At 42.4% G+C, this 25,097-nt stretch overlaps 1 protein-coding gene across 1 annotated transcript in view; it reads right to left on the reverse strand.

Moving 5' to 3' along the window:
• The window catches only part of csmd3b (CUB and Sushi multiple domains 3b), a 1,683,329-nt gene that overhangs the window by 1,130,612 nt on the left and 527,620 nt on the right, over window positions 1–25,097 (reverse strand). Inside the window, exon 4 of the mRNA XM_078215503.1 lies at window positions 21,586–21,780. Within this exon, the coding sequence (XP_078071629.1) occupies window positions 21,586–21,780 (195 nt within the window). The remainder of the gene's footprint in view (window positions 1–21,585; window positions 21,781–25,097) is intronic.

Here is a 25,097-nt window from a genome sequence, read left to right on the forward strand (position 1 = left end):
ATCTCTTGTTGTTGGCTCGACTAGAGTTTCTCCCTGGTGTTCTGGAAAGCTGTTCTGACTCCAAGCCTATCTGTGTGCCTCGATATGGAGATGCTGGTGTTGGACTGGGGTAAGCACATTGAGAAGTCTCACAACACCAGGTTGAAGTCCAACAGGTTTATTTGGCAGCACAAGCTTTTGGAGTCTCAAGGCTCCTTCTTCACAACTCCTCACTCACCTGAAGGAGCCTGAGACTCTGAAAGCTTGTGCTGCCAAATAAACCTGTTGGACTTTAACCTGGTGTTGTGAGACTTCTTACTGTGTGTGCCTCAAGAGAACTATAGCATTCATCCAAATGACTTAGTCCCAGTATCACGTGAGCATTAGTCCTTGCTCTGTTAAACCTGTGGAAAGGGTGCTTTGTCAATGGGAAGTTTTGTTTGATTGGAACATTTTAGAAATATTTATTAGGGGCTATAGTATATCATGATTGATTCTTTTCTTGTTTGCAATTGGTAAATGTTATTGCTAATTTTCTTCTATACATGTTAACTATAATCTTAAATAAACTTGTTTGATTAAAAGCTCCCTCGTGGCTCGGTTGAATCATACCTGAAGTGAAATATATCATGCTTACCCGAGCCAAATTCAAAGTGCAAGACTTATGATCCAGGCGGGCTTCATGAAACACTTGGGATTTCTGACCTGAATTATAACACCATTTTCAGTTTTAGCTTCTTTAACATAGCATTGACAACATTAATTAAAACCCAATGAATTATTCTTTCATATGCAATTTTAAATTTGTAGCTATCATGTACATATCAAAGGTTAATTAAATTTACAGTTGGATTTATAAATACCCTGCACATCATGTTGGATCTATAAGTTATACAGAAATCAAAAAATGTAAACAAAAGTATTTTCATATAATTCAGGAGATTTAACCATACAGGGAAATTATTTGAAATGAAGTGACAAACAATTTCTCTCTCAGAAATTTACAAACGTACTCTCCCAGGTATGAAGTTGGAACCTGTTTTGTTTGTTAAGCATTCAATAAACTTGTACTGTAATTGTAGACTGTACACTGACAATTATTGTGTAAAGACATCAAATTATTTAAGTAAATCAAACACGTCTTCCAGTTCAATGCCTGCCAAGTTCCTTGTTGGAATCCCAACTCCAAATACTTCAACAATAATATTCACTCTAATCTGGGATTCAGCTTCATTTTTTTAAGGAACTCACTACATTTTTTAAAAATGTCATTTATGAGATGTAGGCAGTGCTGGCAAGGCCAGCATTTATTGCCTATGCTTGGTTGCCCTTGAGAAGGTGTTGGTGAGCTTCCCTCTTGCATCACTGCAGTCAATGTGATGCAGGTATAACTTGGTGCTGTTAGAGGGGGAGTTCCAGGATTTTAATCCAGCAATAAAGTTGTGGTGATATATTTCCAAGTCAGGACAGTGAGTAACTTGAAGGGGAACTTTCAGGTGGTGCTGTTTCCATGTATCGGTGTCCCCTGTCCTTCTAGATGACAGTGATGTAGGTTTGGAACACGCTGCCAAAGGAGCCTTGTTGTATTCCTGCAGTGCATCTTGCAGATTGCACACACTGTCCTTTGGTGAAGGGAATGAATGTTTGTGGAAGGGGTACCAAACAAGTGGGCTGCTTTGTCCTGGATGGCATTGAACTTCTTGAGTCATATGGGAGCTGCACTCATCCAGGCAAGTGGAGAGTTTTCCATCACACTCCTGACCTGTGCCTTGTCGATGGTGGATGGGCTTTGGGGAATCAGGAATTGAGTTACTGGTCTCAGGATTTCTCACCTCTGATCTGCTCTTGCAGCCAGATATTACATGGTTAGTCCAGTTCACTTTCTGGTCAGTGGTAACCGCAAGAATTTTAATTCAGCGATGGTAATGCCAGTGAATGACAAAGGGCAATTGGTTAGATTGGAGAGAGTGTTACAAACCCCACTGATGTTGCATGCAAAGGTGTCCCAAAACCCACAAGCGGAACTAGGCACATAGGTTCTTAGTGATTTAAAAAAATATATAATGTGAGGAATAATGTAGAAACATATAAAATAGGTGCTGGAGTGGGCCATTCGGCCCTTCAAGTTTACTTCAACATTCATTATGATCATGGTTGATCATCCAAATCAATAGCCTGATCCTGTCTTCCCCCCACCCCTCCATGTCCTTTGATCCCCTTTTCCCCTAAAAGCTATATCTAACTCCTTCTTGAAAACATACATGTTTTAGCCTAAGCAGAATTCACTACAACCCAGTGAGAAAACAGTCCAGTCATTGTGTGGACCACTAATAAAGATTACTTAGTAAATTAAGAGAAAAACATTAAAACACACACTATAAAGAGGATTACAATACAATATTAGTACATTGGTGACGATACACACAAGATTTCACATGAAACTATCCCTTGGTTCCCAACTACCTACATTAATTCTATGAACGTCCAACATTAAGTAACTCAAAGCAAAATTCAGCAAAAATAATTACTGCACAGAGGTTAAGGTGACCACTTCTGGGAAACAGTTTTATGGTTCAGCAAAAGCAAAAATTGGCTACTTCTTTCAGAAGACTACACCTGCAACTGCAGCAGTTCTGATGTGAGCTGTGCCTCTCTGCCCCAGTTAGTGTTTTACAGTTATACCGTTTCTTTCCCTTTGATGTCATCCGTCCTGTGGAGTTGACTTTTGGCAAGTGTGTGTCAATTTCCTTATCTCTCCACTTTTGAAGTTACCCCTTCTATAGCCCCATTGTTTTCTCTAGTTACACATGTAAACAATTGATTTTCCACTCAATCGCACATCTTCATTTTTCCAGATGTCTGCCTCTAATCAACTCCCTGTTTTATATTCTTTTATCCATTGTTTCATTTTGTTTTTAATCTTAGTTTTCCCCAATTCTTAACAATGGTCATAGCCGGGCACTTGTGTGGCGCAAATGTTACTTGCCACTTTTTGGCCCAAGCCTCGTTATTGAGCAGGTCTTACTGCATTTGGGCATGGACTGTTTCAGTATCTGAAGAGTTGTGAATGGCACTGACCATTGTGCAATTAGTGAACATAAAGAACAAAGAGAATTACAGCACAGGAACAGGCCCTTCGGCCCTCCAAATCTACATCAACCATGCTGCCCGACTGAACTAAAGCCCCCTACCCTTCCAGAGACCATATCCCTCTATTCCCATCCTATTCATGTATTTGTCAAGACGCCCCTTAAAAGTCACCATCGTATCTGCTTCCACGATCTCCCCCGGCAGCAAGTTCCAGGCACCCACCACTCTCTGTGTAAAAAAACTTGCCTCGTACATCTCCTTTGAACCTTGCCCCTCGCACCTTAAACCTATGCCCCCGAGTAATTGACTCTTCCACCCTGGGAAAAAGCTTCTGACTATCCACGCAGTCCATGCCCCTCATAATCTTGTAGACTTCTATCAGGTCGCCCCTCAACCTCCGTCGTTCCAGTGAGAACAAACCAAGTTTCTCCAACCTCTCCTCATCGCCAATGTCCTCCATGCCAGGCAACATCCTGGTAAATCTTTTCTGTATCCTCTCCAAAGTCTCCACATTCTTCTGGTCGTGTGGCGACCAGAATTGAACACTATATTTCAAGTGCGGCCTTACTAAGGTTCTATAAAGCTGCAACATGATTTGCCAATTTTTAAACTCAATTTCCCGGCCGATGAAGGCAAGCATGCCATATGCCTTCTTGACTACCTTCTCCACCTGCGCTGCCACTTTCAGTGACCTATGTACCTGTACACCCAGATCCCTCTACCTATCAAAACACTTAAGGGTTCTGCCATTTACTGTACATTTCCTATTTGTATTAGACCTTCCAAAATGCATTACCTCACATTTGTCCGGATTAAACTCCATCTGCCATCTCTCTGCCCAAGTCTCCAACCGATGGAAATCCTGCTGTATCCTCTGATGGTCCTCATCGCTATCTGCAAATCCACCAACCTTTGCATAGTCCGCAAACTTACTAATCAAACCAGTTACATTTTCGTCCAAATCATTTATATATTTTACAAACAGCAAAGGTCCCAGCACTGATCCCTGAGGAACACCACTTGTCACAGCCCTCCATTCAGAAACGTACCCTTCAACTTCTCTGACCGAGCCAGTACTGTATCCACCTTGCCAGTTCACTTCTGATCCCATGCGACTTCACCTTCTGCACCAGTCTGCCATGAGGGACCTTGTCAAAGGCCTTACTGAAGTCCATGCAGACAACATCCACTGCCCTACCCTCATCAATCATCTTTGTCACTTCCTTGAAAAACTCGATCAAGTTGGTGAGACACGACCTCCCCTTCACAAAACCATGTTGCCTCTCACTAATACGTCCACTTATTTCCAAGTGGGAGTAAATCCTGTCTCGAAGAAACCTCTCCAATAATTTTCCTACCGCTGACGTAAGGCTCACCAGCCTGTAATTACCTGGATTATTCTTGCTACCCTTCTTAAACAAAGGGACAACATTGGCTATTCTCCAATCCTTTGGGATCTCCCCTATAGCCAGTGAGGATACAAAGATTTCTCTCAATTTCCTCCCTTGCCTCTCTCAGTATTCTGGGGTATATCCCATTGGGCCCTGGGGACTTGTCTACCTTAATGTTTCTCAAGGATCCCAATACCTCCTCCTTTTTTATCTCAACATGACTCAAACTGTCAACACACCCTTGCCCAGACTCATCATCCACCAAGTCCTTCTCTTTGGTGAATACTGATGCAAAGTACTCATTTCATACCTCACCCATTTCCTCTGGCTCCACGCAAAGATTCCCTCCCTGTCCTTGAGTGGGCCAACCCTTTCCCTGGCTACCCTCTTGCTCTTTATATATGTATAAAAAGCCATCTCCACTTCTGACCTTATGACTCCATTGACTCCAGTTTTGCTCGGGATCATTGATGCCACATATGGTCAAATACTGCCTCAATGTCAATGGCACCTCACCTCTGGAGCTTAGAACTTTTGTTCATGTTTTAACCAAGGTTGTATTCAAGTCAGGTGCTGAATGACCCTGGTGGAACATAAAATAAGCTTCAGTGAGCAGGTTATTGCTAACTAAGTACCACTTCATAGGGCTTTGATGATCCTTTCCATCACTTTACTGATTATGAAGAATAGACTGCTGTGGCAGTAATTGGCTGAGTTGGATTAGTCCTGTTTCTCATGTACAGGAAATAGCTGGGCAATGTTCCAAATTGCTGGGTAGATGCTAGTATTGTAGCCTGGAGGCATGGCAAGTTCTAGAGCACAAGTCTTCAGTACTGTTGCTGGAATATTGTCAGGGCCCATAGCATTTACTTTATCCAGCGCCGTCAACCATTTCTTGATCTTACGTGGAGTAAATCAAATTGGCTGAAGACAGATATCTGTGCTGCTGGGGTCCTCTGGGGAAGGCTAAGATGGATCATCCACTTGGCATTTCTGCCTAAAGATTGTTGTGAATGCTTCACCCTTATCATCTGCGCTGATATGCTGGGCTCTTCCATCAATGAGGATGGGACTATTTGTGAAGCCTTCTCCTTGAGTGAGTTGTTTAATTGTCCACCAACATTTGTGACTCGATGTGGCAGGACTGCAGAGTTTAGATTTGATTTGTTGAATGTCAAATTGCTTAGTTCCATCTATTATTTGATGCTTATATTGTTTGGTATGTAAGTGAGTTCTTTGTTGTAGCTTCACTAGGTTGGCACCTTATTTTTACATATGACTGGTGTCACTCTGAGCATGCCTTCCTGCACGAGAGATGAAATCGCTGGGCCTCTGACGCAAATCTTTGTCTCGTCACTGGACACAGGTGAGGTCCCAGAGGATTGGAGGATAGCTAATGTGGTCCCGTTATTTAAGAAGGGTAGGAAGGATAACCCGGGAAATTATAGGCCGGTGAGCTTGACGTCCGTGGTAGGGAAGTTGTTGGAGAGGATTCTTAGAGATAGGATGTATGCGCATTTAGAAAGGAATAAACCCATTTACGATAGTCAGCATGGTTTTGTGAGAGGGAGGTCATGCCTCACTAACCTGGTGGAGTCTTTTGAAGAAGTGACTAGAATGGTTGACGAGGGAAGGGCTGTGGATGTCGCCAATATGGACTTTAGTAAAGCGTTTGACAAAGTCCCTCATGGTAGGTTGGTGCAAAAGGTTGGATCTCAGGGGATGAAGGGGAGGTGGCTAGATGGGTGGAGAACTGGCTTGGTCACAGAAGACAGAGGGTAGTAGTGGAAGGGTCTTTTTCCAGCTGGATGCCTGTGACTAGTGGTGTTCCGCAGGGCTCTGTATTGGGACCTCTGTGTTTGTGATTTATATAAACGATCTGGAAGAAGGTGTAACTGGGGTGATCAGTAAGTTTGCGGACGACACAAAAATGGCTGGATTTGCAGATAGTGAGGAACATTGTCAGAGGCTGCAGAAGGATATAGATAGGCTGGAAATTTGGGCAAAGAAATGGCAGATGGAGTTCAATCCAGATAAATGCGAAGTGATGCATTTTGGTAGAACTAACGTAGGGGGGAGCTATACGATAAATGGCAGAACCAGAAAGGGTGTAGATACGCAGAGGGACCTGGGTGTGCAAGTCCACAGGTCCTTGAAGGTGACATCACAGGTGGAGAAGGTAGTGAATAAGGCATATGGCATGCTTGCCTTTATAGGACGGGGCATAGAGTATAAAAGTTGGGGTCTGATGTTGCAGTTGTATAGAACGTTGGTTCAGCCGCATTTGGAATACTGCGCCCAGTTCTGGTCACCACACTACCAGAAGGACGTGGAGGCTTTAGAGAGAGTGCAGAGGAGGTTTACCAGGATGTTGCCTGGTATGGAAGGGCTTAGTTATGAGGAGAGATAGGGTAAACTGGGGTTGTTCTCACTGGAAAGACAGAGGATGAGGGGTGACCTAATAGAGGTGTATAAAATTATGAAAGGCATAGATAGGGTGAACGGTGGGAAGCTTTTTCCCAGGTCGGTGGTGACGTTCACGAGGGGTCATAGGTTCAAGGTGAGGGGGAGGAGGTTTAACACGGATATCAGAAGGACGTATTTTACACAGAGGGTGGTGGGGGCCTGGAATGCGCTGCCGGGCAAGGTGGAGGCGGACACACTGGGAACGTTTAAGACTTATCTAGATAGCCACATGAACGGAGTGAGAATGGAGGGATACAAAAGAATGGTCTAGTTTGGACCAGGCAATGGCGTGGGCTTGGAGGGCCGAAGGGCCTGTTCCTGTGCTGTATTGTTCTTTGTTCTTTGTTCTTCATTGAACCTGGGTTGATTAATGGTAGAGTGGTGGATATGTATTGTAACCACCTGAATTTTGGAGATTCTGGTTGACCATGTTAAAGGGAGCAGAATGAAGAGGAATAGTGCAACATAGCCATTCATTAGCTGCAAGAAGAATCAGTGAATTCTACTAAGCAGAACGAGGCCATTTAGCCTATTGAGTCTGCACCAACCATAATCCCACCCAGGCTCTATCCTCACAACCCCACCTATTTACCCTCGCTAGTCCCCCGAACACTAAGCAGCAATTTAGCATGGCCAATCAACCTAACCCACACATCTTTTGGACTGTGGAGTGTTTTGTGTTGCCTGAAAAAATGCTATATAAATACAAATTATTCCCCAGATCAATTTATTTTAAAATGGCTGCATTCGGTCCCTATTAACCTGAAGGAGAATGAAGATGGTTTCTGGCTGGTTATTCTGCTTTTGCGGTTAACACGGGCTCTGTTCATTAGTAATTTAATCTAACTCTCATTTTCAGCCCCAGTACTGTTGAACTGAGTGCTTATCAGCTGTTTCGCCAGCTGCTAGTCACTTTTCAGAAACTTGCTTCACTGTTCAGCAGGCTAAGAGAGCAGAAGGCACGTCTTGTGTAAAAATGCTCATTCACCAGTTTAGGGAAAACACATTTATTTACACGCTAAAACCATATAGAGGTTTGCCGCCTCATGGTTGCATTCAGCTCCTGAGATGACCCCGGGTACAGAAGCCCACATTTACCAGGATGATTACCCACTCTGCTCCCAGATTAGTTCCCTGGATCCTGTGACCATTACTCTGCAGGTTGATCCTTCAAGGGTAGTCAAAGCTTTGACAAAGGGTCATCTGGAATCGAAACGTCATCTCTTTTCTCTCCTTACAGATGCTGCCAGATCTGCTGAGATTTTCCAGCATTTCCTCTTTTGGTGGCAAAACATATTGCTGGATTTGTCAGCTTGAGGTGAAAAAATGACAGGATTCTGAGACAGGTTGAGACTTTAGTTTACACTTTAATTAAGTACTTGCTTTTCAGTCATTTTTATGCATCAAAACACTTTCCCAAATTATAATTGATCTTACAAAGAAAAATGTCTCCCTGTTTGTCTCTTTCTTCAGTCCATCCATCTGCTTGCATGTTTGTCACTCCCCCTGCCTGGATCTCTTTATCATTTTTGATCTGTTTTCGAGCTGTGTCTCTCTCTCTTTCACCCATCCCACGTCCACTACATAATTCTTTCTGGATGCATGTCTCTCGACTTATCTTACTCTATGTCACTCACTGCCGCTCCCGCTCACTTCAAAACTTATTTTAAAAAGCTCCACTCTTCACTGTTTACATGTTTTGAAGTTTTTAGGATGCGCAAACTCAATTATTTACTGAGCTTAAGCTTATTATACCAATTTTGCATGCCGATATTTTGCATATCATGCATGCCAGGAGCTTAATTCCACCGCACATGCTCTGTGTATGGTATGCTGTGAATTATAGACTCTGCTGGGAGTTTTGGTTGTTAAGTATCTTCAGTTGACAGAAATGGCTCTGGGAACAATATGAATTCAAATGTGGGCTGGTATGGCATCTAGCAAAAACAAAATCCGACATATTTTAATTTGTTTTTATATATTTTTAAGTCATAGAGTCTTTATGGCACATAAGGAATCCGTTCAGTCTATCAAATCTATGCTGACTCTCTGCAGAGCAATTCAGTAAATCTCATTCCCCCATTCTACTCCTGTACTCCTGCAATTTTATTTTTCAAGTGCCCATTAAAATCATTGAGCATCTCTGCTTCCTTCACCCTTATAGACAACAGGTCTATAATAGTTGCTGGAGAAAAAAGGTTCTCCCTCATATTCCCCATAATTCTTGCCTAACAACTTGCATCTGTGTCCCCTAGTTCTTGTACCATTAGCTGATGAGAACAGGTTTTATTTGTCTATCTCTGTCTGCTTTTTCTTGTCAACTAAACTGGCCATACAATATTTGTGGCAAACTTTATTTTAGTGATAAATTTCTCAGCTTATGAGAACAATGGTTTCAAAAAGTATGTTCATAGGGTTCATATTTCACTTCCCCTTTTCCTGGTATCAGATACATATTGTCCATTTTTGATTAGTATTTCATGAAACTTTGAGTGGTGATTTTTGTTTCAGTTTCCAACTTGTTATTGCTAATTTGCCAATCCACTCTACTTTAATTGTCAGTCATATACAGATATGAAATTGGAGCCAATAGTATAAAGGTCTCTGATAAAATTTGCATATAGGGCATGGCAAAATGTTTTAGTCAAAGTGGATACAGGTGCACCATTTTCATATATACCAGGTTACTTGTGCCATGCTATCTCAGTGCCAGGGACCTGGGTTCGATTCCCATCTTGGGTCACTGTCTGTCGGGAGTCTGTACATTCTCCCCGTGTCTGCATGGGTGCTTTGGTTTCCTCCCACAGTCTGAAAGACTGGTTAGGTGCATGGGCCGTGTTCAATTCTCCCTCACTGTAGCCAAACAGATGCCCGAGTGTGGCAACTCAGGGATTTTCACAGTAACTTCATTGCAATGTGAATGTAAGCCTATTTCTGACACGAATAAATAAACTTTAAACTGGATGATACAAGGATAAGGTTAAGTCACTTAATATACAGTTTTCTTTGTTAAGGGTGCAAAAGCTCAAACCAGTCAAAATTTAATCATTTGATGAGGGAACTGTGCTGGGTGAGGTCAAACAGAGTTTAATTGCTCTCCAAATTGCAATCAAAGTTTAGTTGGAATGCCTGGCTTGTTTCAAAGTAAGATGATTGCTCGTTATTTTTTAAATCACAAATTAAGGACATTAATCTTCTATGTGAAATCAGAAAATTTCTGTTAGGGAGAGTTTCTTGTGCTGTATTTTTCTTTGAAAAAATAGATTATTGGAGGACTTTTGCATAACAGCTGATCAGCTGCAAGAAATTTGCCAATAATAAATACACCTGTCATGAAATGCAACAGAGAGATATAATAATTACTGTAAAAGAGCAAAAAGAAATTCAGGGACATGTACTGCTCAAGAAACAGTACACAAATAATAATTATAACTGAAAATTAATTATGAATACGCAACAGGAATAAAGCAGATTAATTATTCTACTTGGCACAATAGGGGAGGTGATGGCCTAGTGGTATTATTGTGAGACTATTAATCCAGAACCTGAGCTAATGTTCTGGAGACCTGAGTTCGAATCCCACCACGGCAGATAGTGGAATTTGACCTCAATAAAAATATTTGGAATTAAGAATCTACTGATGACCATGAAAAAACCCATTTGGTTCACTAATGTCCTTTATGGAAGGAAATCTGCTGTACTTCCCTGGTCTGGCCTGCACGTGACTCCAGGGCCATAGCAATGTGTTTGACTCTCAATTGCCCTCTGAAATGGCTGAGCAAATCATTCAGTTCAAGAGCAACTAGGGATGGGCAATAATGTTGGTCAGCCAGCAACGTCCATGTCCCATGAATGAATAAAGAAAAAATAATGGTACGCAGTACGCATGTATGTAAGACAATGGATCAGATTAATGTTATTGCACTGATATTCAGAAATCTGGACTAATGTTCTGGAGATGTGGGGTGGAATTCCTTAGCCCTTCCTACGAGTGGGTTATTCCGGTCCTGCCACAGGTTCCCTGAGAGTGGCACATGTGAGGAATGTACATCAATATCAATTTCAGCGGGACTGGAAGATCCTACTCCACCATGGGAAAACCTGCCACGGTGGGGGCTGGATAATTCTACCCACGAGTTCAAATCCCACCAAGGCATCTCGGAGCATTTAAATTCAATTGATTAATAAATCTAGAATAAAATGTTAATCTATTTAATAATGATCATGAGATGACTGGAAACTCTCATAACAATCCACCCAGTCTGTTAATGCCTTTTCAGAGAAGGAATCTGTCACCCTGACCCTTGTGATTTCAGACCAACAATAATGTGATTTTCTCTTAACTGCCCTCTGGGATGGCCTAGAAAGAGTTTTAACAACACCAGGTTAAAGTCCAACAGGTTTATTTGGTAGCAAATACCATTTGCTTTCGGAGCGCTGCTCCTTCGTCAGATGGAGTGGAAATGTGCTCTCAAACAGGGCACAGAGCCACAAAATCAAGTTCCAGAAACTTTTAAAACTCTTACTGTGTTCACCCCTGTCCAACGCCGGCATCTCCACATCATGGCCTAGAAAGCCAGTCATTTGTATCAAACCACTACAGATCTATCTCTTGATAGTGACATTATGCAGAATGCTACAGACCACCAGGAATTATAATATGTTCTGACAAATACTACAGAACTCCTCCAGAATGATCTCGGTAGCAAACACATTGGTTAAGTACCCCAGTGGTCTGTTCAGTAATATTCAGTGTGGCATCATAGCTTTTGGTAGATGCCTGCTTCCAACATGTGCCTGGCTTACACACCAGAATAGTGAGCCAACCAGTGAGTGGATAGTCCTTGTCACCAGCAGCCATCCTCTGGTTTGATGTGGTGGCTAAAATACCAATAGTACAGAATAAAGAACACAAGAAATAGGAACAGGAGTATAGCCCGACGAGCTTGCTCAGCCTTTCAATGAGATCATGGCTGATCTTGGGCTTCAGCTCCATTTTCCCATCACAACCTTAGAAGTATTTAACATTGGTGCATCCAAAGCCCTCTGGGGTAGATAATTCCAAAGATTGACAAGCATTTCAGTGAAGTCATCTTTCCTTGACTCTGTTCTAAATGATTGGCTCTTTATCCGAAGGAAATTTGCTGTACTTCCCTGGTCTGGCGTACATGTGACTCCAGGCCCACAGCAATATGGTTGATTCTCAACTGTCCACTGAAATGGCCTAGCAAGCCACTAAGTTCAAGAGCATGTTTTTGAATACCCATCCAACAGAAATAATCTCCCAGTGTCTGCACTATCAAGCCCCTTCAGAATGTTGTCTGTTTCAATGTGAAACCCCTCATTCTTCTAAACTCCAGAAAATATAAGACTAATCTGCTTAATCTGTCATCATTGGACAACCCTCCCATGCCAGGGATCAATTTTGTGATTTTTGCTGTATTGCCCCAGTGCAAGAAACCCTTAAATGTGGAAACCAAAACTGCATTCAGATCTCCAGATGTGGTCTCACCAACACCCTGTACAATTGTAGCAAGACTTCTTTATTCTTATAGCCTATCCTCTTGAAATAAAGACCGACATGCTAAAGGCATCATGACTGCTGCCAGGATATTGGGCATTCACCACCATGTTGGTCTGCATACAGGCACATACCACTGCCATCCCCTGCAATTTCAATACACCTTGCATTTCCATTTGGTGCCCACAAAGCAATGTGTGCAAAGTTAATGGGGCTCTGCAACATTTAGAAGCTGGCTATCTTGCCTAAACTATGCGCCTCCTCAGCCTACTTCTGTCTGGAAAGAGAGAATGCAATCCATTCTCTTCTGGCAGACAAAACATCTGTACCTCCCTTATATAGCAGTGGATGGTGAACTGTGAGATGTCATCATCTTGAGCTTTGAAGAAGTCAGACCTAAAGTTGTTCATGGCCACAGTCACCTTACAGCCACTTCAAACTATCAAATAGTTCCCACACTGAAGGAGGCCATTCAGTCCCTTTTGTCTTCACTGGCTTTCTTCAAGAGCAACTGAGCTAGTCCCATTCCCATGACCTTTACCCCTATCCGTCATCTTGATTTTTTCTTCTCTTCAGGTAATTATCTAATTGTCCACTGAAAGTCACAATTTAATCCGTCTCCACCACAGCGCATTCCACAACCTAACCACTCACTGCTTAAAAAAACACTTCCTCATGTTGCCTTTGGTTCTTTTGCCATTACCTCAAATTGGTGTCCTCTGCTTCTTGACCCAGTCAGCAGTGGGACTAGTTCTCAACTGAGAGCAGTATGGCAGCACAATGGTTAGGACTGCTGCCTCACAGCACCATGGACCTGGATTCGATTCCAGCCTCAGGTTACTGTGTGGAGTTTGCAAGTTCTCCCCGTGTCTGCATGGGTTTCCTCCAGGTGCTCTGGTTTCATCCCACAGTCCATAGATGTGTAGGTTAGGTGGATTGGCCATGCTAAATTGCCCCTTCACAACAAAAACAGAAATTGCTGGAAAATCTCAGCAGGTCCAAGATTGTCCCTTAGTGTCCAAAGATGTGTAGGTTAGGTGGATTAGCCATGGTAAATGCGTGGGGTTACGGGGATAGGGCAAGGAGTGAGCTTGGGTGAGATACTCTTTCAGAGAGTCGGTTTAGACTCGATGGGCTGAAAGGCCTCCATCTTCACTGTTGGGATTCTATCGTTCTATGGTATTCTAACCAGAACACTCATAATTTTGAACACTTCGATCAAATCTCATCCGAATCTTCCCTTTTCTGAGGAGAATGGCCTTTGTCCTCTTCTGAGGCTTCAGTCTGTCTGCAACAGGTGAGCATCTCTTTCATAAACTGACGTTACACAATCTGTTCCTCACTCAGGTTGAGGTAAGGGAATTGCTTCCTGAAAATCCAGGATGAACATGACTTCTTTCTATGAGTCTTCCTCCTGCTTCCCTTTCTCTATCTTTGAGGAATTTGTCCTCCTTTTTGTTGCCTCTGTTCAATCTCCCTGAAATGCTAGAGGCCAAGGGTGATGGTATCTACACCACCCACGACGGAACCCAAATGGCCTGAGTGGAACCCTTAAATTGGCAGCCAAATGGGCCTTCATCATGTGCAATATCCCTTCCTCTACTTAATTATATTAAATTTTTGTAGAATATTCACTGCATTTCTACCAACTCTGCAACAGCCAGTAGAAATCAATCAGCAAGTAACCTGAAAATAGATGATGGTCATTTTAAATAGCATAAGTAGTGGGGTTCTTCCTGCTGCTGCATGCATGTTCATTGTGCAAGATTAAAAGGAGGCATTAGCTACAGGATTCAGGTCACAAACGCTACACAGGCTAACTGACTTCCCAATCTTTCTACTCTGATTGCTTTTGGTATGCACACTTAACACTCATGCTAATGCCCGCAGCAAAACGGCATCCGGTGTGGCCCATACCAGAAATGTGTGGGTATTTTACACTCAAAATAGCGCCCTAGCTCCAAATCAACAAGCCAAATCTTGAGGCTCTAGACTAATGAAAACAAGTCTTGCCAACAGCACAAGATGTTTAAGTTTTGATAATAAATCCAGTGAGTTAAATCTCAGCTAAGTCCAGTATGTAAATATAGGCTGGACAATACAACATAATAATACCTGAGTTTATAAATTGCACAGCAGAAAAAATGAGCATTATGTGATACAGAATTATACATACTAATCTACTGCCACACTGGCAATTAGTCTTCAAAAGAATCCAGAAAGGAATCATTTTGTTCCTCACAAATACATCAATGACGACAAAAGGCTGCAGTGCCACATCTGATTTGGATTAATAACAGAAAATGCTGGATAAACTCAGCAGGTCTGGCAGCGTCTGTGGAAAAAGAAACTGAGTTAATGTTCCGTATGTCTCTTCTTCAGAGTTCTGAAGCAGCTGAGAACTTCTGGTTCATATTCTTACAAATATATATTCAATTCTATAGAGAACAGTCCAGTCCAATAAAAATTTTCCAGACTTCGAGATGCTGGGGTTACTATTTCTCAGTGGCCTTGAATGATATGTTTAGAATCAATGCATTCTTTTGTTATTCATTGTCACCAGAGCGCAATTTTACTTAAATATTTCAGATGATATAGACATGGACAAGATAAGGTCCTGAGGTGAAATCTGATTTAACCCACATTCAGTGCAAAATACCATCTTGGTAAGATTTGAGGGTAGCTCAGATTGGTCAACCGTAACAATTGCTAAATAGATAATTGCCAATTAAACTGCCTGCTGCACTCACGAAAGGTTTTCATGACGAGTACTAGCAATCAGCTGTTTGGAAGTAAAAATGGTGTTGATCTCAATTTCATGGGTAGCATGGTGGCACAGTGGTTAGCGCAGCTACCTCACAGCTCCAGGGACCTGGGTTCAATTCCGGCCTCGGGTTACTATGTGGAGTTTGCATATTCTCCCCGTGTCTGCATGGGTTTCCTCCAGGTTCTCCGGTTTCCTCCCACACTCCAAAGGATGTGTGGGTTAGGTTGATTGACCATGCTAAATTGCCTCTTAGTGTCCCAGGATGCAGAGGTTACAGAGATGAATGGGGTAAATATATTGGGTTACGGGAATAGGGCCTGGGTGGGATTGTCGTCGGTGCCACTCGATGGGCCGAATGGCCTCCTTCTGCACTATAGGGTTTCTGTGATTCATCTATGATTCTATGATTCAAGCATGACTTAAAAGAAATGCTCACCAGTTAGGTGGATATTCCCATTTTATGATCGTTGTGGCTCCAGCTGTGAAGAGGACTCCTGGAGATTTTGTCGAGATTTTAATGACACTCAAGTAACATATTTCTGGAAATTTTCTGAGGATTTCGCCCAAAAAGAGTAAGTGCATTGCTGTTCTGCCCTTGGTCCAAGTGCTTTGAGCAAAGACCTCCCATCCATCCACTGACTCCGTCTACATTTTCCGCCACCTCGAAAAAGCAGCCAGCATAATCAAGGGCCTCACACACCCCGGACATTCTCTCTTCCACCTCCTTCCATCGGGAAAAAGGTACAAAAGTCTGTGATCATGTACCAACTGCCTCAAGGACAGCTTCATCCATGCTGCCATCAGACTTTTGAATGGACCTACCTTACATTAAGTTGATCTTTCTCTGCACCTTAGCTATGAATGTAACACTACATTCTGCACTCTCTCATTTCCTTCTCCCCTATGCACTCTGTGTACGGTATACTTTGTACAGCGTGCAAGAAACAATACTTTTCACTGTATCCCAATACATGTGACAATAATAAATCAAATCAAATGAAAAGGAACGGGAAGAGACATGAGGCCCGGCAGTGCAGCAACAGGTGCTGCAGGAGAGAAGGCAATAAAGCCACAAGGGTGAGCTAGCTTCCCTCTGCACATCACCAACCCCCCTCCCAGCCTCTTCCTTCAGTTAATTCATACAATCATTTTAATTTGATTCTATTTTCATGCCTACTGATGATTTAATGTGTAATTAAACTTATTTACAACTCAGTAACATTTACAGAGAATATATTCAATTGAAATTAGCCATCGGCATGCAAAATTTAAAATGGCCATCCTAACCACAATGAATCTAAATTTGGTTCTATGATAGATTCATTACACTGTGATCTCGTCCGTGGTGCTAATTCTGTTGTGCAGGAAGATACAGTTTCTGAGCAATCAAAAAAAGGTTGAGCACCCAACTGATGGGAAAACAGGAGTTTTCTCGTCGTTTTTTGGGCGTATTTAGTTGAATGAATCTCCGGCACTCTGTGCTCCACAGAGTGCCTCAGAGGATTCATGCTGGTGAGTGGGGGCAGGGCCTAATCCCGCTGGAGAGGCCGGTAACAGCGTGCTGAGCAGACCACTACACATGCGCCGATCCACCCGCGGGGAAATCGGCGTACGCACACTCGCCTCCCCATTGCTGGCCTCCCGATCGCTTTCCAGACGCTCTTGCCCCGATTGCTGACTTCCCAACACCCCATCCTGCCCACGATCGGCAGCCTCCCAGACTTCCCGCACCCTGATCGCTGGCATCCCCGGCCAGACTCAACCCCAGTCCCCCCCCAACAACCCATGTGCAGCCCCAATCCCTCCTGCCTCCCCCAGTGATCCCTAATGCAGAGTGCGGAGCCTAATGTGGCACTGCACAAGCGGTACACCTCCCTTGCCTCCAACCAGGGGCTCAAAGGCCTCTATCCCCACCAATGTGATGATCATGCCTGGTTGATAGGAACCAGTTTTGATCCTGTGAGAGAATAAATATGAGAACTTCTTCCAGCAGGGAGGAGGGATGGGGGAGTCATTGGTGAGCCCAGAGACTATCGTCCCAGGCTCGCTAATGATATGGAAATGTCAATTTCCATATGGTAATCAGTCTCGCGTTGATTTACGGCACAAGGCTGATTACGTCAAAGAAACGGCCTGGGTGATGCACCATTGATACACGCAAAGACTAGAGGTTGCGGAACAACAAGCTTTTATTAACAAGAACAGAAGCACTCCCAAACCGATGGCCAACTCGAACTGAGGCAAAGGGGCGGAGAGCAGCCACCTTTATACCCCGAGGAGGGCGGAGCCCCGGACCAAGGCAGCAGGGGCGTGCCCAGGCACATCCCACACACAGACAGTGTTACACCACACTGGGAGACTCGCGAACAGCCGGACGCCAGTCACGAGTCCCACTACAGGGTCCACGCTGATGTCTGCTGGCCCGCTGCATTACTCAAGGCAGAAGAATCGCCCCCGTTGGTCTTATCCCATTCATGCCTAAAATATAAAGCTTATAAACGTAAGTTCATACTCATTAAATCTAATTTGTTCAATAACTTATTGACCTGGTTTAGTTTTCCTTCTCAGGTATTGGTTAACAGGTTGGAAGAATCAGGGCCACCAAATATACACCAACGGTGGTCTAATGCTACCCATTGTGCTGTCAAGTGGATTTCACCTCCATTCAAAACTATTTGCCTACCCTTTAATGCAAAGAAATCCATCAAACAACTGAATATCCAAATGAAATACGGAACTCACGATCAAATATCCTCCCTGGAATGCAAAACTGAAAAGGGAATCTGATGATAGAGGACTGAGCGTGGCTGCCAATGGATAGCATAGAAAGATAGTGATAGCAGAGGCACGTAAACAGGCTGTCACTGAGAGTAATATTTTAGGATATTCCCTGCATACACGATACACACATCAAATGTTTAGTGAGCGCAAAATTATGGGAGAACTATTATGTCCAGTGATCATTCTTGTTGTTAAAATAGAACCACAAAACTGACCACTTGGGGGAAAATCTTTCAGGTCTTTCAGTACTGATTCTGCAAATATTGCAACGAACAAAATGATTTGGTTCATGACTACGGTTGTGGTCATGGCTGTTTTTATGGAATTTCATCTGTATCTTCCAAAATAACTATCCAGTGATCCAAACCTAGTGGAGAACATACTCCTGTCTACGTCAATGGGGACAAAGTAGAAATGGTCGAGAGCTTCAAGTTTTTAGGTGTCCAGATCATCAACAACCTGTCCTGGTCCCCCCACCACGCCGACGCTATAGTTAGGAAAGCCCACTAACGCCTCTACTTTCACAGAAGATTCAGGAAATTTGGCATGTCCGCTCCGACTCTCACCAACTTTTACAGATGCACCATAGAAAGCATTCTTTCTGGTTGTATCACAGCTTGGTATGGCTCCTAGTCTGCCCAAGAGTGCAAGAAGCCACAAAAGGTCGTGAATGCAGCTCAATCGATCACGCAAACCAGCCTCCCATCCATTGACTCTGTCTACACTTCCTGCTGCCTTGGAAAAGCAGCCAGCATAATTAAGGACCCCACGCACCCTGGACATACTCTCTTCCACCTTCTTCCGTTGGGAAAAAGATACAAAAGTCTGAGGTCACGTACCAACCGTCTCAAGAACAGCTTCTTTCCTGCTGCCGTCAGACTTTTGAATGGAACTACCTCGCGTTTAGTTGATTCTTCTGTACACCCTAACTATGACTGTAACACTACATTCTGCACTCTCTCCTTTCTTTCCTCAACGAACAGTATGTTTTATCTGTATAGCATGCAAGAAGCAATACTTTTCACTGTATACTAATACATGTGACAATAATAAATCAAATCAACCGGTGTTCTAATCAGACTATATAAAGTAGACCTTTCCCCATAACAAGCTTGAAAATATTCTGCAAATATAGTGTGTGTGACTGCAAGCTCAATAAAAACATAATTCCACTTAGGGCCCTCAATCTGCCCCCACTGCTCTAATATGCTGGGCAGTGGCAGGTGGACAAGGGTGAGAAAGTTTCATTTGTTTCACTCAAGTTGGTGCAAAGGAAGAGGATATATCCTTCAGGGCCTGCATTGCCAACATCATGCCCCCCTCCCCTCCCCCCTGCCAAGATCGTAGCCCCACTTTGTGGATCCAAACCTGGCCTCCAGAACACCCTACCCCCTCCTCTCACTCCTGAGGGAACTACACTTCTCCATGCTAACAGGATTTTCCTGGATCCAGTCTCCTTGTTCAACCTCTGTAGGCCTTTTGGCACTACTGGACTACAAGCATTGCTGGCCAATTAAATGCACTGGCAGCTTGAGGGCTGGACTTCCTCCTACTGAGGGACCAAGATTTCATTCTCCGTTTGTAAGGTCACCAACCGCGAGTTATCACAATGGGACACTCTTTTCTAAATTCAGTCAATTTGGTTCCAAGTTTTCTATGATTATGAGTATTATGCCCTATCCCTGTAAAATTCAGCCCCGAATTTTCATTTCAAAAACCCCACTTAGGCCTTTTACTTTAATTGGTAGGTGGCAGTAGATGCTGTTAGATACATTTTTATTTCGTGGTACAGTACAGCTGAAATCATATCCATTTGTTCATTCAACTGGTTCTGCATGTAAACACCTCAACTTTCAGCATTTGCACTTAAAATGCAGAACCCTATTGTAGCCACACACACTCCATGCAATCGATGCTGCTACTCAAACGGCTTAAATTAGTTTCTGTGTGAGATGAGCTGCCTGTGTAATTACTAATTTCAATTCAAAATCATGAAATGATTATCTTTTAGTTATAAAACAATATGGGTTATTACTGTGTCATTGGTTCAATGACAGCTTTGGTGACACACAATTTAATGTTGGCTCTGGTTGGCATTCTATTTCAAAGAGTACACAAATATTACAAATGGCTAAATTGCAATTAACAAACGGAAGAGATACAATTTTTTCTCCTCTGTTTGGCATTGTACTTTCATGAAGGATTCCTGACATTGAGACCACTGTGCACAATCCCACATTACAGTATACATTCAGAAATTATGGAGATAATAAATTATTCTTCCCTCTGATGCTATTAACAAAAGACCGGAAATATTCTCCATTATAATGAAAAGTACCTTTTTGTTGACAGACCTGGATACCTGACGCGTGTATTACAATAGCCCAAAATTGGGTTTAGGTTTAGCAGACCAAGTGTATGATTTGAGCTGATAACCACAGTCTTACAGTTCACTGGGTCCCAGCTATGAAATAATCCAACAACAATTCTCCTCTTTCCTTACCTTCTTTTTCACTATTCTAGCAACATATTACTAAAACATTAATGACAACCATATCACTGAGATAAATTTATTCTGTTTCAGTGTATCCTGGATGAATGTAGGGATGGTTCCCAGAAATGAGAATGCAAAAGCAAATCAAAAATTTCACCCCTGAAATAATTTACTTTAATAGATGGGAAAAGAATCTGATTCCACAGATTTGAAGCAGAATTGAAAAATTGATTGTAACAGTTTAATGTCCAAGGGCCTCACAGTTGGAACTTATTTAAAAATCTCTAGTGATTCTAAAATTTAAATTATTTTGTTTCTACATATCCAGTTCAATCAGACCATGTAGAACACAACTTAATAACTTACTGAAATTGCAGTATTTTACTTCTAAATCATGAGAAATCAGAGTATCAACAATTCATCAATAAAATTCTAAACCTCATCTAAATTTGGAGTTTATTTTACAATTCAGACGATTAATAGCGCTCATATCAAATCATAGTAAACAAACCTTGAATACATGTTTTCAATATTAAATTTTCAGTGCCCCCTTGTTCTGTTGGCAAGGGCTAATCTTGAGTTACAGTCCCTGATATCATATGTACAACTTATCATACTATAAAATGAAACAATCCATCCAAAACAAAAGCACTGTAATCTCAGCAATAAATTCTGGGGTGTAGATTTGGGATTCAAATTCAATATTTTAATCACGTAGCCAACATCTACCAAACTGTTTGAAGTTCTAAGGGATGTTCATCTGGCAGTAAAGATCTTCAGGTACAAGCAATAAAAGAACTAACTTCAGAAAGTAGATCAAAGAAAAAGGTTGAATAAAGAAACTTCATTACACTAACACGCAGGCGACACAAATTCCCCATCTGCTTTCCGTTTATACGAGGTTAGCTGCTCAGCTGACCATCACATCCTTTTGCCATTGGCTACATTATAACAAGGGGAACATTTACTTCAATTTAATGAACTTACTCACAGGATAATAATTCAAGATATGAAAACAAAATATCATAAAATGCAATAAACAGCAGCAATTTCTCAAATAATAAATTGAAATATTCGTAAAATTCATCTTACTTACCCTTGCAGATAGGAACAGGAAAATCCCATGATGCAGTATTCCCTGAGCTGGCCAAACAGGTGAGTTGAGGATGTCCATCGAGGATATAACCATTCACACAGGAGTATGTGATCTTGTCTCCAACGTCAAAGCTTGCGCCATGAACAATGCCTCCATGTGGTACACCAGGGTTTCCACAAGTACTGCTTTGTAATTCTGTGCAAGAAATAAAAGCAAAATGAAGATTGAATCTTCTGTAGTTTCCAAAGTGATCAATCCTTTAACAATCATTTAGGCGTACTTTTTTTCAGTCAATTGAGTATAAAAGTTGGTGCAAATAAAAGCGGGGCAATAAATTTCACATGTTCTCGGATTTTTTCACTCATTAACAATTGGAGGATGTAAGGGGAAAATACAAGGGGGGCACACTTTAAAATGGCAGCACAAGAAAGCACACTCTGAAATGGCTGCCTGGCACACACAGGGTTAACTGGGAAAGAAGCCAGAAAAACAGCCACAGGCTCCCGCTTTTCAGAAATAACGTCAAGCCAGAATCCTGACAGACAAACCACTTACAAAGTACAGACAGTGACTCATAGCAAACAAACACCTCAGGAAGCCAAAGCCAAGGATCGAAACATCTTTAAGATAAGGAAACCCCTCAACAAAGAGCTTAGATTAATGCTAGAGGAAGGCGGGAAATATGAATGCGAGGGAACCGATTAGCACCCGCACAAGACGAAACTAGCCATTGATAGACCCATTCATAAAATGCTAAATGTCTATACCTGTTTGTATTCTTGTAAATATGGGGAAATGTACCCATTCATGAAATGCTAAATACTTGTAAATGTGATAATCTTCGAATCACCGGTCTAACCCATTGTGTAAAGAGTATAAAATTGAACCGCTCCCGGTATACAATTGAGAAAAAGTGTTCTATGAACATAGCGCTTTTCTCCACGGAGCTCCGTTTAATAAATCGTATTTTCTGAATCTCGAAGTCTGACTACTAGTGGATTTTTCCCACAACAGAGGAGATTATTGGTTAGGTCGGCATAAATCAGAATTATGTTCTAAATATTACAAATGAAATTAGCAAAGTAATTTTTTTCCGTCACCTGTCCCATGTTAGATTTTGATGAGATACGATGCTGCTTTCTCACTCAAATGGCCATACTTCAGATGTAAATCTGTACAAACTCAATATTTCATCGATCCCAAATTTGGGCATGGGGATTATGATGCATGGTTAATCCTTGCTTAATAATTACCAAGCAGTTTGCACACCAATTTCATGCCATCTGCCCATTTCAATGATTTCAGTGTCCAGTAAATGCTCGCCATGCTGTTGTTTGATCAAGTGCACTGGCTATCACAACTTAAATCTAGCCCACACTGTTTATGGAGGAGGTACATTGTGGCCGGAGCAGACACTAAGAGTGGTGCAGGGCATAAATTGGAGCTGGGAAATGTTGAATAACAGCATAACATGGAAACAATAGGAACCAAAGTTTGAGGATGCTGTACAAGAGGCTTCGATGGAGGATGTGGAAGGGAGGAGTGATGTCCTGTATCAGTCCATGAAGCCTTCAGCCATACACTTAGAAGGAAGTGGAAACCAATAGCTATGAAGGAGAGAAGTGAAGCCCTGATGACACGAGAAGCAATTCTGCAAGAAGTTCAATAACCTCATTTAGGTGGCCAATGATCCTTACGATGGAAGGAAGGTCATTGATGAAGCAAGTGGTTGGCCCTCAAACACTGCAGTAATTCCTCAGGGTAGTGATGTCCTGGAGTGAGGTGATTGACCTCCAACCACAACAGCCATCTTCTTTTGTGCCAGGTATGACTCCAACCATAGAATCCCCACAGTACAGAAGGCGGCCATTCAGCCTATCAAGTCTGCACCAACAACAATCCCACACAGGTCCTATCCCCGCAACCCCACATGTTACCCTGCTAATTCCCCTGACTTTAAGAGATAATTCAGCATAGCCAATCAACCTAATCTGCACAACTTCGGACTGTGGGAGGACCCGGAAGAAACCCACGCTGATACAGGGAGAACATGCAAACTCCATGCATACAGTCACCCGAGGCCAGAATTGAACCTGGGTCCCTGGCGCTGAGAGACATCATTGCTAACCACTGTGCCACCCAGTGGAGAGTTTTCCTTTTGATTCCCACTGCCTACAGTTTTGTTAGGGCTCCTTGATGCTGTACTCAGTTGAGTGCTGCTTTGATGTCCAGGGTAGTCACTCTATCTCAGGCATTCAGATCTTTTGTCCACACTTGAACCAAGGCTGTAATGAGGTGATGAGTAGAGTGACCCTGGCAGAACCCAAACTGACCACCCGTGAGCAGCTTATTGCTGAGTAAATACCATTTGATAGCGCTGTTGATGACTCTCTCCGTCACTTAGCTGATGGTCGAGAGTAGATTGATGGGGTGGTAATTGGTCGGATGGGATTTGTCCTATTTTGTTGTGTACGGGACATACCTGGGCAATTTTGCACATTGTCATGTAGATGCCGTTGTTGTAGCTGTACTGGAAGGGCTTGGCTCGGAGCACGGCAAGTTCCAGAGCACAAGTCTTCAGTACTATTTCTGGAATATTGTCAGGGCCCATAGTCTTTGCATTATCCATTGCCTTCAGCCATTTCTTGATATCGAATTGGCTGAGGACTGACTTCTGTGATACTGGCGACCTCTGGAGGAGGTAGAGATGGATTATCCACTCGGAACTTCTGGCTGAAGGCTGAATATTTCAGCCTTATCTTTTGCACAGGTGTACTGGGCTCCCCCACCATATTTATGGAGGATATTTATGGAGCCTCCTCCTCTAGTGAGTTGTTTAGTTGTCCACCACCATTCACGGCTGGATGTGGCAGGACTGCAGAGCTTAGATCTGATCTGTTGGTTGTGAAATTGTCTAGCTCTGTCTGTTACTTGCTGCATATGCTGTTTGGCATGCAACTAGTTGTAGCTTCACCAAGTTGACACCTCATTTTTAGGTATGTTTGGTGTTGCTCCTGACATGTCTTCCTTCATAACACAACTTTAACAGAAATATGCCCTGTTTTCATATACTCGGCCACTGACGATCGATAGAGCTAAATTTCTATGGTTTTTGTTCCCACTATGCCTTTCCTCACATAGATAAAGTTTCAGCAAAACTTAACCAAAGTCATAGCTGTGAAATGTCAGAGACCCTGGAGAAATTCAATTCCCATGATGGTTATGAAAAAATAGTGTAAACAAGAGATATTATACAATATTAACATGACAAAGGTCTCTAGGGATAGAAACAGAAAATGCAAAAAAGTGCCAGACCTGCTCAGTTTTTTGCAGCATTTTTTGTTTTTATTTCAGACTTACAGCATCTACCATACTTTGCCTTTATTGACTCTCAAGATAGAATCGCTTGGTGTTAATAATCCACTGCATATTTGGAATACATTTTCAATGTTCTAATTCGAGAGACTAAACAGTTATTATTGAATTGACTGAATAAGTATTTTATTTTATTT

The sequence above is a fragment of the Mustelus asterias genome, chromosome 7 (assembly GCF_964213995.1).
Source record: "Mustelus asterias chromosome 7, sMusAst1.hap1.1, whole genome shotgun sequence".
In the NCBI taxonomy this organism is placed as follows: Eukaryota; Metazoa; Chordata; class Chondrichthyes; order Carcharhiniformes; family Triakidae; genus Mustelus; species Mustelus asterias.